General features: G+C 39.6%; 1 protein-coding gene across 1 annotated transcript in view; it reads right to left on the bottom strand.

Annotated features, from left to right (window-relative positions):
* Window positions 1-17,120, bottom strand: part of SPATA16 (spermatogenesis associated 16) — a 244,465-nt gene that overhangs the window by 21,196 nt on the left and 206,149 nt on the right. Inside the window, exons 9-10 of the mRNA XM_021674760.2 lie at window positions 7,435-7,599; window positions 4,806-4,889 (exon numbers count right to left, since the gene is read on the bottom strand). Coding sequence (XP_021530435.2) covers window positions 4,806-4,889; window positions 7,435-7,599 — 249 coding nt within the window. The remainder of the gene's footprint in view (window positions 1-4,805; window positions 4,890-7,434; window positions 7,600-17,120) is intronic.

Raw genomic sequence — 17,120 nt, 5'->3', positions numbered from 1 at the left:
ATAGTGACAAATCCATCACAGGATGTGCTCCTATGAACATGGGTATCAAAGATATTTCAAGTGAGGTGAAATCAGTGGTAGTTTACATGACATAGACAGATGTCATGGTAATCCTTATTCTACTTTTTTAGCTGGTTCCTAGAAGTTAATAATTGGATTATTGTTCTATTACCATTTGGATTTTTAAATACAAATATTTACTCTACAAATGCAGTTTTTTGGGAGAGGTAATGCTCTACACCAGAGTACATCAAATGCTTTTTTTTTTTTTTTAGATGAAGTCTTGCTCTGTTGCCCAGGCTAGATTGCAGTGGCGCGATCTCGGCTCACTGCAACCTCCGCCTCCCGGGTTCAAGTGATTCTCCTGCCTCAGCCTCCTGAGTAGCTGGGATTACAGGTGTGCAACACCACACCCGACCAATTTTTATATTTTTAGTAGAGTTGGGGTTTCACCATGTTGGTCAGGCTGGTCTCAAACTCTTGGAACTTGTGATCCGCCTGCCTCTGCCTCCCAAAGTGCTGGGATTACAGGCGTGAGCCCCCACGCCCAGCCAGCAAATGTTTTCTGATGGTGCTAGATAGTAACTATTTTAGGCTTTGTGAGCTATTACAGTTTTTGTGGCAACTACTTAACTCAGCCAAGTTGATCTAGATAATATGTAAATAAATGGCATGGCTGCGTGAAATAAATTTTATTGACAAAGATAGATAACACGATATATTTGACCTGCAGACTGTAGTTTGTTGACCCCTGTTCTAAACAACTATTTCTATAGCCAACAGAGACATGTGATGATACTGCTTGAGTCTCATCAGGATCGCGTTTGGCTGCTGTATCTCTAATTCCCCTTGCCAGTCCTTCCTAGTGTCTGTCACAGGCGTCTCCTCCTAAGTTTGAAACATGCTCTTCAAGTCCTTCTTCTCTCCTTACTCTATTATACTCTTTCTGAGCCATGATTTCAGCTAATGACAATTTGCCAATGACTAAGAGATACCCATCTTTATTTAGTCTTTTATCTGGACCCCCAGGCTTTTGTATTTCCTGTTGGATGTCTTGCCAGCACCCTATGTTCAATGCACTTCTGTGCTAGTTGTTAACCTATAGTCAGTCTTGCAACTCCAAATCCAAATAAAATATAATCACTATGTGATAACTATGGCTGGGACTCTGCAGTTCCATTTCATTTTTTGCCAGCTGTTAGATTCTGTCAGTAGACGGCATTAGAGGAGAAAGAAGGAACTTGCCTCTTCTTTGCTTCTTTGTTATTTCTGTCCCCTTTCGGGTTCCTGGGAGTATCTCTTCAACAAAACTTCAATCAGAAGCATACTTTATTTTCTGTAGTAGCAGCCAAATCTAGTTTTTCCAAAAGTTACAAACCACGGCCATTACCACCCACCTCCCCGTCACTTCCCTCAGCACCAGTGGGTTAGTGGCCCCTCCTTGGAGGTTTGGGACTCCCTTCAGGACTCCAAGCTTAGGGACACCAGTATCAGCTGAACAGCACCTTCTAGTGGTGGCTCCGAGCTTTGGCTTGGTAAGGTCCCTGCTCCAAATTCCTAAGTTTTAGCCATTTCAGCTTCTCTTTGATTCCTCAGCCCTAAGACATGGTAGTTGCTTTATTTAACGGCTTTCTTTGTGATAACTTACTTTTCCCTTTTGCGTCTTCAGTTACCTAATTAATAACTCCATAAGTTAGTTAACCATTCTTTATATTAAATTTCCATTCCTACATCTGGCACGGTTTCTTTCTCCCAACTGAACCCTAAAGGAATTTATATTCTTGGCCAAAAGCGGCTCCTACTACAGTGTCTTCTTCTTTAGTAAATGGCACCAGCAAACCTTTCCCTATTCCCTCCCCAATGGCTCAAGCAAGTATCTGGGCATGATTCTTAACCTTTTCTGTTCTCTCACCTCCCAGATCCCATCAGCTGAACAAGGCCTACAGATGTGGCTTCCTGAATGTTTCTTTGATCTGTCTGCTTCTCTTCTTTTCTGTGCCTACAACCCTAAACCAAGACACCAGCATTTCTCACCTAGATGATGATCTCTACTTTGTAAGGTTTGAATGAAGCAACTGAGATTTAAATGAGGCAACTGAGGCCAGTTATTGGAATAAAGAAATTTAATCAGCTCCTGGGTGAGGTTCTACGGTCTGACAGGAGGGGCCGGAGAAGTCGCGCTTCTCTTCTTGGGGTGTGGGGTTTTATAGGGAGTAGAAGTGGCTGATTGACTACGGGGGAAACAAAGACAAGGTAGTTCTATTGGGTATTAAAAGACTGGGGATGGGCTAGGTGAACAAAGAGGGGGCATTTCCATTGGGTATGAAGGGAGTGAGCACGGACGAGGGGCTGGCTGAGGACGTACGGGGGAGCTACCATAGGGCAGGTTCTTGGCAGGCCTTTTCAAAATTTATGGCGGGTGCAGAGCTGAGATTGGAATGCGGAAATGGGCAAGGGGAGCCTGCGTGGAGAGAGCAAATGCTGAGCAATGTGCTCAGAATGAGGATGTAGTTTTTAGGCACGGAGAGAGAAGGGCGTGTCCAGTCGGCTCCCAAGGAGGCACCGGCCCTACATACTTTATAACTGACTTCCCCACATTTCTGTAGCCCCTCAATCTGTTCTCCCCACCACAGCCCTAAAGATGTCTTAAAAACATTTTCTAGTTAAACATACTCTAAAACATTCCAAACTTAATGTATAAGTCCTTCTGCAATTTCTCCTGCTTCTGCAGTTCATTTTGAAATATCTTCTTTACTTTTTGGTTCGTTTTTGAATGTGCCATGCTTTTTTGTTGTTGTTGTTTTTTTGAGATAATCGTGTAGTTTTTATTATTTGACTTCATAATAAAATCAGATCATTTTTATTTGACTTTTATTATTTGACCCTTATTTAATTGGATTTACAATAATCAAAAAACTTCTACAATTCATGAATTACTTCTCCTTAGCTCAGTTTCTCCATATATATTCTGTTATGTTTGACTGTTGTTTTATGTTTTCATTTAGGTTTTGCAAATATATTCATAAAAATAATTGGGCCAGGCGCCGTGGCTCATGCCTGTAATCCCAGCATTTTGGAAGGCTGAGGCAGGCAGATCACCGAGGTCAGGAGTTTAAGAGCAGCTTGATCAATGTGGTGAAACCCCATCTCTACCAAAAAATACGATATAGCCAGGTGGCCATGCTTTTTTAAAAAACACCTTTGGTACAAAGCGATCCCTCTGTTTAGAAATATCATCCCCTTTTTACCTGGAAAACCACTACACATTCTTTAAATGTTATATAAATATAATTTTCTTAGCGACAGTGTTTCTGACCTCCCAGACAAGGCTATTCTGCCATTTGTTACCATAGATCATGGAACATTCCCTTTATTCCATAATATTCCGTTAGCCCTTAAGTAGCTGTCTAGATCATAAGGACCATACAGGCAGACCAGTCTTGCCCAGCACAATATTCCCAATATCTAACTTTTTTCTGGCATGGTAGATATGTATTCAACACATATTTGCTGACAGTCAATTTCTGCTTTTTCGTACATATAGAGGACTCTTGGGCAACATGGATTTGAACTGTGTAAGTCCATTTATAGACACATTTTCTTCTGTCTTTGCCACCGCTGAGACAGCAAGACCAATCACCTCCTCAGCCTATCCAACATAAAGACAAGGGTGAAGACCTTCACTTCCACTGAATGAAGAGTAAATATAGTAAATATATTTTCTCTTCATTGTGATTGTCTTAATAACACTTTCTTTTTTTCCTAGCTTACGTTATTGCAAGAATACAGTACATAGTATGTATATATAATACAATATGTGTGAATCAACTTTTTTTTTCCTCAACATTTCTCAACAAGTTAACAGTGTGAATCAACTCTTTACGTTATCATAAGGCTTTCAGTCAATACTAGGCTATTGGTAGTTAAATTTTTAGGGAGCCAAAAGCCAAATGTAGATTTTTGACTGTGTTCCTAACCACCACATTGTTCAAGGACCAGAGTATATCACAGGACCTCTGAGTTGACTACGAAAGACACGTGCTTCCTCAGGTGCTCCAGCATCCCTTAGGATTGACTTTTAAACAGAAGGTTCTTTCATTTGTTCCACATCTCCTAATGCCAGTATCCCCTGGTGGGTTCTTACAATGATTGGAGGAGTTGATTGATCAGAACTTACTACTTGGAGCTTGACTGGAGACCCAACATTACTAACTTCTACATTTTCAGAGGGTCCTATCACATCACACAAGTTTCCTGAGTACGACTTGGGTCCAGGTGCATCTTGGTACTTGCTGCATTTAAACCCCAGTAGCCAATGACGGATGTTCCTCTATTTCTAACAACCAGTATGTTACTCCTTTACTAAAAACATCAATATGCTAATTTCTTTGTAGTTCCCTGAAATGCAGTCATTATGAAAAAAGTAGAAATACAGTCGGCGAGTGAAAAAAGTAGAAATATAGTCAGCGAGTAGACTAAAACACTGATGAAAGGGCTTTACAAAATTATAAAACCGAGAATGAAGTGGCAGATCATGAAAATAGAATATGAAAATGAGCATGATAATGAAGAAAAATCATGAGAGCATATGAACACAGTCTGTCGGAAAAGCAGCAGATTAAATAAATCCATATTTGATTTTGGTCACACTTCCAGGGAGGGAGCTGCATTTATTTTAAAAAGAAAAACAAACAAAAAACAACCTGAAGAACTTTGATTTCTTTTTATCCTCCAAACAGATTTGACCCAAGATGGACAGTTTCCTTGAGAATAATAGATCTATTTCCTTCAGCTCAAAGTTTTACCTTTTGGATTGTATTCCACACACGTTCTTTATCGTTTCTTCTTCCTTCAAGGGTGTCCATAGCATCTGCCATTAGTGACTGCAGCTGTGGCACCAAGATAAAAATTATCAGTGTGGAATTCACACAGAAATAACTTCTCTAAATACACAGATTAAAACCTAATTAAAAAATCATTTGTACGCTGATGATTTTATTACTCATCTTTCCTACAATGAATATTGCCACCTCATCTTTGCTTGTCATTGCTGAATATTATTGCAGATATAAAATACTGAAACAATGAAAAGATTCTTCTTGAAAATTTGTCAAAAACATATAGGTTTTAATTTAGTAAGTGTTGATGTTTTGTGAAAAACAGATTTGGGTTGTAAAGAATGAAGGCAGTAGTTAATTCTCTCAGGAAATGGCATGTAGTACATGAATGCGTTTTAGCGTTTTCTCCTGAGGCTAATGTATCATAATTCCAGGCATCATGCAAAAGCTCACCGGAGGACAATACTCTAATTGTGCCGTTTTATTGCCTCTTAAAGAAGCTAGCTCATTTAACTTCTTTTACTATTCTTTTCTTTGTTAAAATTTTGAAATAGCCAAGTTTTAAAAAATGTTTTATTTTTAGGTCCCATTCAAAGGCAAGCTTTAAACATTCTAACCTTTGCCCCAAAAGGCACCTGCTGTACTCTAATGTGAAACTATCCTGTACATGTGACCACAAAAATGAAGCGAATTATATCAAGCCATGTGATATTCAAAGGTTAAAAAACTTCTCAAAAAATACCAGTTCAGTTCACTATGACATCAAACAGTATGGACCCTTAGGTAATCTTTCTTTGGTTTAGATATTTCAGACAGTAAGCAGGGGGAGAGAGAATTGAGTCACTTAAAAATCTTCTATTAAACAGTCACTGTTTAGATAGCACCATACAGAGTATTACTAGGAATAATTATCTAGGTTAACCCACACTTGGAAGTTACAAAGCAAAATCTATTATTGAAGATCATGAAAACTTAACATGATTTTTAAATATTTGGTACACAGATATACCTCCATATATATCTAAATTCTTTCTGGTGGGTATATAGGTACAAAAGTATCCAATGAAATTTCATTTTCTAAGGTTTCAAATAGAGAAAAATTACACTTTAAAAAATGTCAGTAATGCTAGTTTGGGGCTCTCTGAGTATATTTTGAAAAATAAGTATTTCAGCAAAAAACAACAACATAGATGTGTGATTAAGAAGACTTAAGTGCAGAGAACTCCCCTATATTTTTCATTTAAATGTTGAATGTGTTTTTCAGGAAGACAGGATCGACATTTTGCCGGCTTTTTAAATTAACATTTTCTTTGCTTCCTCTTATCTCAGAGGAGCATTAATCATCTAAAATTGGCTATAATATGCACCTTGAAAGCTCCATACTTACTATACTTCTGAGTGCCTTATGAATGGCAGGATAAACACTTAGCCTTTTAGAAGGTGTTCTTTTGCACACAACCATAAAGGTTTAGAAAGTATTATTGCCAGTTTTGACTTGGTAATTCCTTGATTCATAGACTTATTTCATAGTTTTCATCTTTAGTATGCATAGTTTTATTATTTGGCTAGTCATACACTTTCGTATGCTTACTCTGAATATCAGTATTTATTTAACATGCTTTTAGCACGTTTAGATGAACGTTATAAATGTTGGCAGCTCGTTTCTTGATTAAATCTTAAACAGCTCAAAGAGGGAGGGTTTCTTTAGTTGTCTGAAAATTACAGGTAATCAGTTTGGGCTGTTCTCATCGTTGCTATGTGAATTCAATTCAGGGCTATAATTAGTTTTAGCTACTCTCAATTAAAGCTTCAAAGTAAAGGGCCTTTCCTACAACACGTTAAGATCTCCATATAGAGTAAATTTTACCTTTTCTTGAATGAGCAGCACACTGTTTAGTAATTGTTTTTCAGATGAGGTGCTATCATTTCTAATATTAATTATGGTTATAATAGGCACATCTGTCTGAAGACTATCTCTGTGAGACATCCCTTCAACTAGTTTTGCCTGGGTCTGTGTGTGGCTAAAGTGTCTGTTTTTCTGAATTAAGTGGTCAATTCAGTTAAAAAACCCAACTATTTGACTAGATACATTTTCCCTTCAAATAAAAAGCTTTTGTTGATTTATCTAAATGTACTGGTGTTGGCACTGCCAATACATATTTTAACCCTAGAAGTGATTAAGAAAACTCTAAAGATGATTTTGTAGGGTCATTTTTCTATATAGCAATCACTCTTTTGTCCTCTCACTTGTTCACAAAAGAGAATCATGTATTAATATACCTTGGGAGTTTAGGAAACAATCTCATTTTACCAAAAACAAGAAGCCTGACATACGGTATAAATAACCAGCCCTGTTCTCTGTTTCTACACATCATAAAGTTTTTGCTGTCATAATGGAAGCTAGTTAATGTGAGCAAATAAAAACCAGAAACACACCTTTCTACATTTTTCAGTTTTGTCATTAGAATGGTTAATGGGGGTTGGGGAGTTTGCCCTCACACTACATTTATTACCACGATGTTTTTTTTTTCAAGACTATATCACTTTTCTGTTGGCTCTGGGCCCATAAAACCCTTCAAGAGAAAAAACTACTTACCAATTCCGCCTCCTGTTGACTGAGGTCCTGTAGGTAGGGAATGGTTGCCAGCTCTGCCATTGCTTGATTAATCACCTGGGACTGCTCCTTTACTCTCTGCAGCTGGCTGAGGAGGCTGGCATATTGCAACTTCTCCACAACACCTGAGCATGCAGGAAAACGCCCCTAGTCTCAAAGTAAAAGAAATGTTTTAGAACAAAACCACGGAAATTAGGTAAATATACACAAAAGGGAACCCTTTTGAGATGACTTGCTGATTGTCTTGCATTAGGGAGCTAGGCTGAGGGGAAAAGAGGGGACTGAATTTGTACTTCACTCACCGAGGGGTGATCCCACAGAGCTGTGTCTGCCTAGAAGGGGTGACTTTATCTACATCACCAAAGCATCATAAGAGCTAAGAGCTGCCTACTATCTTGTTTATCTCAAAGTGAAATTTTTAATGCAAGTTGAATCTTGACAAATGTTGTATAAGCCGAATTCCGTTTACCCCAATGGCTTCTATGAAACCTCTAGCTGTGCTTTTATCTCCAGTTCTTATGGAATGGCCTTGCACAGTCTCCTCTTGTCGACTAGCTTCACTCTGTCTACTAGGACCATTTCAATAGCTAACACGTTCCATCTTGACCCAGGCTACTGTGTGCCATGCCTTTGTAAGGACTGCCAAGTCTCATGCATCTATTGGCATTTTGGGCTTTCTTAAGATGGGACACACTTAGAGAAAAGTGGCCCACCATCCACAAAAGAGGAGACATTACCTTCTATAAAACATTTAGGCCAGGCGTGGTAGCTCACGCCTGTAATCACAGCACTTTGGGAGGCTGAGGTGGGTGGATAACCTGAGGTCGGGAGTTCGAGACCAGCCTGGCCAACATGGTGAAACCTGTCTTTACTAAAAATACAAAAATTAGCCGGGCATGGTGGCCCATGCCTGTAATCCCAGCTACTTGGGAGACTGAGGCAGGAGAATCGCTTGAACCTGGGAGGCCGAGGTTACAGTGAGCTGAAATCACGCCACTGCACTCCAGTCTGGGTGGCAGAGCAAGACTCTATCTCAAAAAAAAAAAGTTTAATATAAATTTTAATACTTGATAGGAGAGACAAAGTTAATCATAAAATTCTCAAGTTTATCTTTAAGAAAAAGCACTTTTGACATAGGGGTATATAAGAGTTAACATAAAAGCCTTGAGTTGCTGCTGTATTTGGAGGGTATGAGAAATAGGAATTCAAAAGAGGACTTAGAGTGGCAATTGCATTTTATATCCTGGTGCTCAGAGGGAAGGGAGGTGACCAAGTGCCCCTTTATGGCAGGGGTCCCCTGGACTGCCTACACCAGAATCACTACCCTTGCTTGTGGACTTGACAGTTAGCAAACTGAGTGCTGGGCCTCACTCAATCACAATCTCTTGTTATATGGCCCTAGAAACACAAATTTCAGCTAGGTGCCTTGCCACATATTCAAATATCTCAAACAGAAGTTTGAGAACAAACCACCACCTTAAAGCTTAGTATCTGAGTAAAGATTGTTTTGTTTCATGCCTACTTATGAAACAGAATTTCTTCCAGAAATTAGAGAAGGCAGACATGTAATGTCACTTTCTTAAGAGAATCTCCTCTAAGGAGAAAAATTGCTAGAAATGCATATGACTGAACTTCAACTTAAAATTAGAGAAAGCACTTCTTTTTGAAAGGCCATACTCATATTCTGATTGACAGCAACTTCTGGAAGGTGATATTTTTCTAGAATCTTGGAAATAAATAAAGGTTAGGTACCATTGTGCTGGATCTGCTTCTATTACCTATTTATGCTGTTCAACGAATGTCTTCTTACACTAATTTGTTTTTTTCTGATGAATCATTTACCTGAAAATCTATAAACCTATAAGATTGGTGACTGCAAGTGGTAGATTTGGGGTTCCTTCCTGAATTAATGAAAAAGCTAGCCTACCCATTCAGTTTAAACGTGTAGTTAAACAATGGCATTCTGTCAAATAGAAGAAAGCAAGTTGGAGGAGAAACAGTTGTCATTCTGAAGAAAAAATGCTTTATTTGTCCTTTAAAATGAACAATGGGGCTAGTTGTAGGAAAGTGGTGTAGTGATTCAACCCTAAAGAGCAGAAACAACTGCAGGCTGCTCAGGAACATAATCTATCAGCGTAATTTTCCAAAACATCAGGAAAATAAAAACAGTTCTTTGTTAGCCTGAATGTTGGATGCATAACAAAACAGGAAGTGCTCTATTTGAATAAGATAACAGGGAAAGAATAGAGTTGGCTGCTAATAGTCACCCATCCTCCTGGAGCTAAATGCAGCTTTGGTTATCAGGGCACTGTAGATTAATCTTTTACCTATCCAAGATAGGGGTTTTTGAAAGACAAAGTGAAAAAGAAACAGAATTGATATCTAATGCAGCAGAAATGTTTTAATACTGTTGCTTTAAGGAAATTAAGAAAATAATTAAAAAATAGGAATTAGCTTAAATATCTAATGCTAACAAAGACTAAATCTAGAGGCAGGTAACCCTCCCAGTGAGGCTTCAGGAATGATCAAAGGGCTCCTTAGCTGCTGGAGAGAGTGTAATACAGTGGCCATGATTGAAGCTAAAACCTCACACAGGTACAATGAGGCCTAGGTATTAGCAAGTTCAAGTGAAGGCTTTTGTCAGAGAATTGTCAAGATTTAATAGCAGTTACAAATAAACGTTTGGCAAATACATGGCCCTATATAATACTGCTGAAAAGCAGAGTCCAAGTATTTGGGATGTATTTCCATTTGGCATAACATATAGAAACATTAATTGCAAAAAAGAGGTAGGAAACACTTATTATTGTTCATTTCAAATGTGCATATGTAAACATTTTTTATGCTTCACTTGGAAGAAATTAAAAGTAAAATTAATGAGGTATTAAAAACATGGTTAGTTAGGTCATTTTTTGGCAAGTCATCCTGTGAAGGCGGCTTCATGCATGGCAAGAGATTTGATGATTTTAACTCTTTAACATTTAGCCCAGGAAGCACAGGACATAAGGTTTGAAACTGACAGCAGCCAATAAAGTTAATGAATGGAAAAGCAGAGTGCCATCAGTAGCATGTGAAATAATTAGGACAAAAATCCAGAGAATGAAAAATACCACAACAGCAAGGCTGCTGCCTACATGGGGTTGATGTTCAGTAGGATTAGAAGTCACGGGCCGGGCGCGGTGGCTCACACCTGTATCCCAGCACTTTAGGAGGCTGAGGTGGGCGGATCATGAGGTCAGGAGTTTGCCACCAGTCTGACCAACATGGTGAAACCCTGTCTCTACTAAAAATACAAAACTTATCTGGGCATGGTGGCAGGTGCCTGTAATCCCAGTTACTCGGAAGGCTGAGGCAGGAGACTGCTTCAACCTGGAAGGAGTAGGTTGCAGTGAGATTGTGCCATTGCACTCTAGGCTGGGTGAAGAGCAAGACTCTGTCTCGAAAAAAAAAAAAAAAAAAGAAGTCACCAGGAAGGTGGATCATATTGCAGATTATAACTTAAAATGCTGGAATCGTCCTTGTTTGGCCATGTGTTGTGTACCTAGGAGAGTATTTACAAAGATAGGGAAAGGAGTGTCAGAAGCATAAGGAGAATCATTGTCTGACACATGGAAACTCCCTGAGACCGGGAGAGGTCTTCACCAACTGTATCCACCACCTCAAAGCAAGAGTCGAAAATTCATGTTCTCTAGGAAGCTTTTTTTTGTTTTTGAGTTGGAGTCTCGCTCTTTCTCCCAGGCTGGAGTGCAGCGGTACGATCTTGGCCCACTGCAACCTCCGCCTCTTGGGTTCAAGTGATTCTCCTGCCTCAGCCTCCCAAGTAGCTGGGACCACAGGCGTGAACCACCACATCTGGCTATTTTGTGTGTATGTGTGTTTGTGTGTTGTAAATGGGTTTATAATGTCGGAAAAAATGCACACCTAGCAGTAGATCACTCAGCAAGGCTAGTTTACTTTCTGCAGAAAGGGTGCAACTCACCGTCAGTCTTGCCACGAGAGCACACCTAAACAAGGAGACAGGGACATTTATAACTTTCAAAACCTGATGCAATCACCCTACTGCTGTGTCCAGTTTCCATTGGCTGGAACAGGACCTCACATTCTATGCTTGACCCCATTGGCTAAAAACATGGAAATTTTCTGAATAGATAAGGGGAAAGAAGACAAGGAAAAAGAGGAAGCTAGTTAGGAGAAGGTCAGGAGGGTTTCCAAATAAGGAATGGCATGCACCAGGGTTTGGAGCTTGCCCAGTCCTGTTCAGATATGCCAGAGTGAGTCAAGGTAGCTGATTTAAGACGTTGTTGATTTAGAGAATATATATACATGGGTATATGTTTATGCTAATAGCAGATAATGGCCATAGAGCAAGAGATTGTAACTCCTTATAATGTAGTCTAAGATACAAATTTTGAAGAACTTCCCCATCTTTCATACTGTGTGTGTTTTTTTAATAGAGATGGAGTTTCACCATGTTGGTCAGGCTGGTCTCGAACTCTCGGCCTCAAGTGATCGGCCCGCCTCAGCCTCCCAAAGTGTTGGGGTTACAGGCGTAAGCCACTGCACTTGTCTTATATTGTTCATTTTTAAAAAATTGAATCCAGCTGTGGAATCATTCCTATGTTGTATTATGCATGTTTTGCCTCTGGCAAGGATCATACTTTTAAATCAAAAAGATGCAATATGATTTAGTAAAAGAATATTGGAACAATATTCTGAAGCTCTGATTTTGAGCCCTGGTGGTTTAAGCTTGATTATATCACTACTCTAAGCCATAGTTTTCTCACCGGTAAAATGAGGATGACACAACGTCACCAAATTGTGAGGGTCAAATTAGATAATGTGAGGGGAAATGCTTTTTAAATTGCAGAGCACTGTGCATGTGCTTTTCCTAAGCCCTAGTTCCAAAGTGGAGATTTCTGCATGCAATCAGCACTAGTTAATGACCAGGACTGCTCTGTATTTAAAAAAAGATATGTTTGAGTAAAGAAAACTTCTTAATTAGCTGGGCGTGGTGGCACACGCCTGTAGTCCCAGCTACTCGGGAGGCTGAGGCAGGAGAATTGCTTGAACATGGGAGGTGGAGGTGGCAGTGAGCCGAGACTGCACCACTGCACTCCAGCCTGGTACCTGGCAATAGAGCAAGACTCTGTCTCAAAAAAAAAAAAAAAAAAAAAAAACTTCTTGACTATCAAATATTTCAAGGGTTTGGAAGCAAGAGTGTTTTGTTAGCTTTAGAAAAAAATTTTACTCACTTTATATTTAAAATGCTTCTGTTGAGAGTAAGTTGCTATACTATCTCTTTATATGTAATTTGTGGAGAACAAACACATGTATCTTTTAGTTTAATGAAGAAAAATTGAAAATTAGAGCAGCCCCAAAAATATTCCCTATGATATTATAATTTAGTATATTATTGTCAAGTTAACTTTTTTCTAATTAGAAAATATTATAAACCTAATATTTACAAGATGACTAGATATTCAGTATGTTTAGGGAATAGATCATAAGGTTCTTAGCATTGTCTAACTATTGTTTAGAAATCTAGGTATTTGTCATTATTTATGTGACAGTATAAATGTGATAATACTTAAACATTGTGTTACTGATTCTGGTCATGGTATTACGTCAAGAACTAGTATCATCTTTTGGGTCTTCTGTTGTTATGAATGCTGAAGTATTAATGCATTGTATTTTCATATTCCAAGCCCATTTCCATTAAATAACATTGTCCAAATGACTTAACAATCTCTGAACATATATGGTATGATGCAAAGTATACTTCCTAGCCATTAGTTCCACTTTTTAAATTTTTTTCCTTTTTGGGGAGATGGGGTCTCACTATGTTGTCCAGGCAGGTCTTGAATTTCTCGGCTCAAGCTGTCCTTCCACTTCTGCCTCCCTAAGTGCTGGGATTATAGGCATTTTTTCTTAGCCATTAGGGCTTGATGACAATGTGACATTGTACTAAGGTAAAGAATTGTCTGTTTGAAACAGACAACAGAAATGTAAACTACAGCCTTAGTCACTAGTATTAAGGAGAACTGAAAAATCTAAAATTCTTTAAGATAAATGTATTGCCCAAGACACTGGTCACTCACTGTCTTCTATTGGAAATGTCTTGGATATTGGTTCTGTTCTACCAAGACATGTAAGGCTGCTCAGCTCATGGTCAGAGCCCGCTGTTAACAAGACTGCAGTCCCGACTCTAGTTCATGGCTGGAGATGGCATCTCGAATCCTGCCTGGGTGAAGGGATCTGAGCAAATCGTGATCAAAGGAAAGTAAGAGAAGGAAACAAATCCAAAATTCATAGGACGTGAGTGCAATCTTCATATTAAAAGAAAAATATGTAATTTCAAAGTACACAGCTTGTATAAAGAAAAAAAAATCTGTAAAACAGTCTCTTTGTCAAAGCAAACTAACAGCAATACAAATAATTAAAGCTAAAATGCTTAATACTTCAAGAACATGAATTATGTACTTATGGTTCACAACAACTCCGTGAAGTGGGCCTGACAGTTATCAGCCTGTTTTTTAAAGGAGAAAAAAGCAGTTCAGAGGTTAACTGACTTGTCCTAGGGTTACATGGCCAGAGCACGGCCTTGGGCAAAAGTCTTTGTCTACAGGTATGGCAAACGCGGGTAACAAATAATGACAATTTCAATACCTAAATATTCAAGTGAATGGCATCTGATATCTGACAAGAGAAAAAGAACACCTTGAAGGGTCTTAAAAGCACTACTGAGGGCTGCTTGGGTACCATGTAGGAATAATTTCTAGTCACCAATTCATTACTTGCTTCATTAAGCTAGGTTATCTTTGCAGCCAATTTTATCAATCCTGCTTTATGAAGCTGTGGCTGGGTAAATAATAAGAAACGTAGTGTCAGGCTTCCACGTGCAAGCCCGGACCCAGAAAGTCTAAAGTCCTGCCTGCCTCAGCTGATCATCACCGCCCCCGACACCCCCGCCCCCGTCCCCGCCCATCCCCACACCCCCCTCCTCCCTCCCCCGACCCCCGCCATTCACCATTATCCCTGATCGCCCAGCTTTCCCCAGACATAAGCTTCCCCTCACCCCACCCTGCCATCTCAACTGTTTTTATGATAATGTGAATACTCCTCACCCCACCCCAACATCTTAACTGTTCTTATAATAATGTGAATACTCCTCACCCCACCCCGATCTTAACTACTCTTAGCCTTACCCCACCCGCCATTGTAACTGAACTTACGGTAATGTATACTCCTTTCCCCTGCCCCGTAACACCCCACCCCCTCCCAAAAGATTTGCCCCAACCTATAAAACCAACTCCCCATCCCACCGCCCTTCATTAAGGCCCTTTTCGGCCTTAGCCCACCTGCACCCAGGTGAATAAACAGCCAGGTTGCTCACACAAAGCCTGTTTGGGGGGTCTCTTCATTCAAAGCACGTGTTTTTAACACCTAGTAGCTGATATTTAGATATATTTGTAATCCCTGGGCACTTTCAGCCTTGTTCACTTCAATTGCGTTAAACTCTTTGAAACAATCTTCCAAAAATTGTTATTTCCCTTAAAAGTGAACATAGGAAAGTTGATGAAATTCCTTGCAGTCAGCAAAGTGGTAATAAGGCTCAATATAAGAAGACTGAGTTATTAATTAGATGTTAAGAATCTCATTAATTATGGTTTTAAAGTCTCCTTTATAGGCACATAAAAGATACATGTCTAAACAGATTTCCAAGTGGCCAGAATACTCTTTAAAAGGTGATAAGAAAATGAGTTAAGAACATTGAAAAAGTGCATAATGCCTAGTTAGGCCCAACCTATGTTCACATTGTGAGATCTGAGCTAGCAACAGATGATGTGGTCAGTTTCCTGATAAATGGCAAGGTAAGGCACGCCTTGCTTCAAAGAGCCAGGCCTGGCCAGGCATGGTGGCTTATGCCTGTAATCCCAGCACTTTGTGAGGCCAAGGCAGGTGGATCACTAGAGGCCAGGAGTTCAAGACCAGCTTGGCCAATATGGCAAAACCCTGTCTCTACTAAAAATAAAAAAAGGCAGCCAGGCGTGGTGGCAAACGCTGTAATCCAGCTACTTGGGAGGCTAAGACACGAGAATCATTTGAACCCTGGAGGTGGAGGTTGCAATAAGCCAAGACAGCACCACTGCACTCCAACCCGGGTGACAGAGTGAGACTCTGTCTCTAAAAAAGCAAAATACGAAAACCTAAAAACAAAGAGCCAGGCTACAGGCAGATCACCTCCACGGCACCCAGCACACTGGCTCTGCTGGGCTAGCCATGCACAGGTGAGATGAAATAATGCTAGACAGTGATGGTTCTTGTTAGCAAAGCTTTCCCTGCTTGCATGGGCCTGACCATGAGGGTAATGATAGGTGTGGGTCTTTAGGATGGTTTGTTTATTTATTTATTTATTTGTAAGACAGAGTCTCACTCTGTCGCCAGGTGCCAGGCTGGAGTGCAGTGGCGCAATCTCGGCTCACTGCAATCTCTGCCTCCTGGGTTCAAGCAATTCTCCTGCCTCAGCCTCTTGAGTAGCTGGGCCTACAGGCCTGCACCACCACGCCCAGCTAATTTTTGTATTTTTTAGTAGAGACGGGGTTTCACCATGTTGGTCAGGATGGTCTCGATCTCTTGACCTCGTGATCCTCCCGCCTCGGCCTCCCTCCCAAAGTGCTGGGATTACAGGCGTGAGCCACCGTGCCCGGCCTGGATGGTGTTTTGTTATGGCAGCCTGAGCTGACTAAGATAGAGATGGATTTCTTATTAATAGAAATATAGGGAGAGCATTGAAACATGGTTGTGGGGAGGCGTAGCTTTGTGGTAGGAACATCAGCAAAAATGTGCTTTTGTATTTGTAATGCATGGAATTGCAAATCATGCAAATAGATTAGGTGTTTTATAGCTTTTGTACAATGCTGAATGATGTTATTGAGCAGATAAACTGCTGAACAGATGTTAAGTAGCTGTTTGTGATGACCCCCTTGGTTCCCCTTGTAAGGTAAGAACATCAAATCAACGATGTAACACAAAAGAGGGAACAGGAAGGAAATTCTTTAACATTTCCAACTTATAAGCCTTTTCAAAAATATTAAAAGAGGAGAAATCTGCAGCCTTTATAGCCTTTAATGAGAAGTTCTCTTTATATACTTTCAGTACAATGGCTTAAATTTTGAAAAATAGCACTGTAATTCAAGTCTTATTTTGGGCTCTTTAAGACTGAAAAGTAGGAAAGGCATGTTTTTCCTGGATCATAGAAAGAGATTAGATAATTTACCTTATGGCTATATAAAGATCAATTGCCAATGTTTAGAGAAGCATCCAATTCATCGGTGTGGTACAGAGGCACTAACTTGAAAAGCTCTGAATTCTTGTGTAGATAATGAGATGGTTATACGCAATAGCTCAATAAGTGAAATAGAGAAAACATTGTGCTCGCTAAAATTTTGTTATTGATTTCAAATGAGAAATTCTCTGCAATGTTGAATTAGATATCAGGAAGGCATAAAGAAAAGGCTCTTTAAAGAGACACTACCCTAATAAGTGCTTGAAATTGCAAAGTGTAGCATTATAGTATGTTTTAGAATAAAAGAAATAAAATCATTAGCTAAAATTTGCTTGTTTTTGCAAATGAGATTTACTGTGAATGTTTCCCAAATCCCCCAGCA

This window comes from Aotus nancymaae, unplaced genomic scaffold (assembly GCF_030222135.1).
Source record: "Aotus nancymaae isolate 86718 unplaced genomic scaffold, 86718_ANA_hifiasm-v0.15.2.pri h1tg000019l, whole genome shotgun sequence".
NCBI lineage: Eukaryota > Metazoa > Chordata > Mammalia > Primates > Aotidae > Aotus > Aotus nancymaae.
Note: the sequence above shows the minus strand (reverse complement) of the source record. Positions and strands in the feature narration are given on the sequence as shown.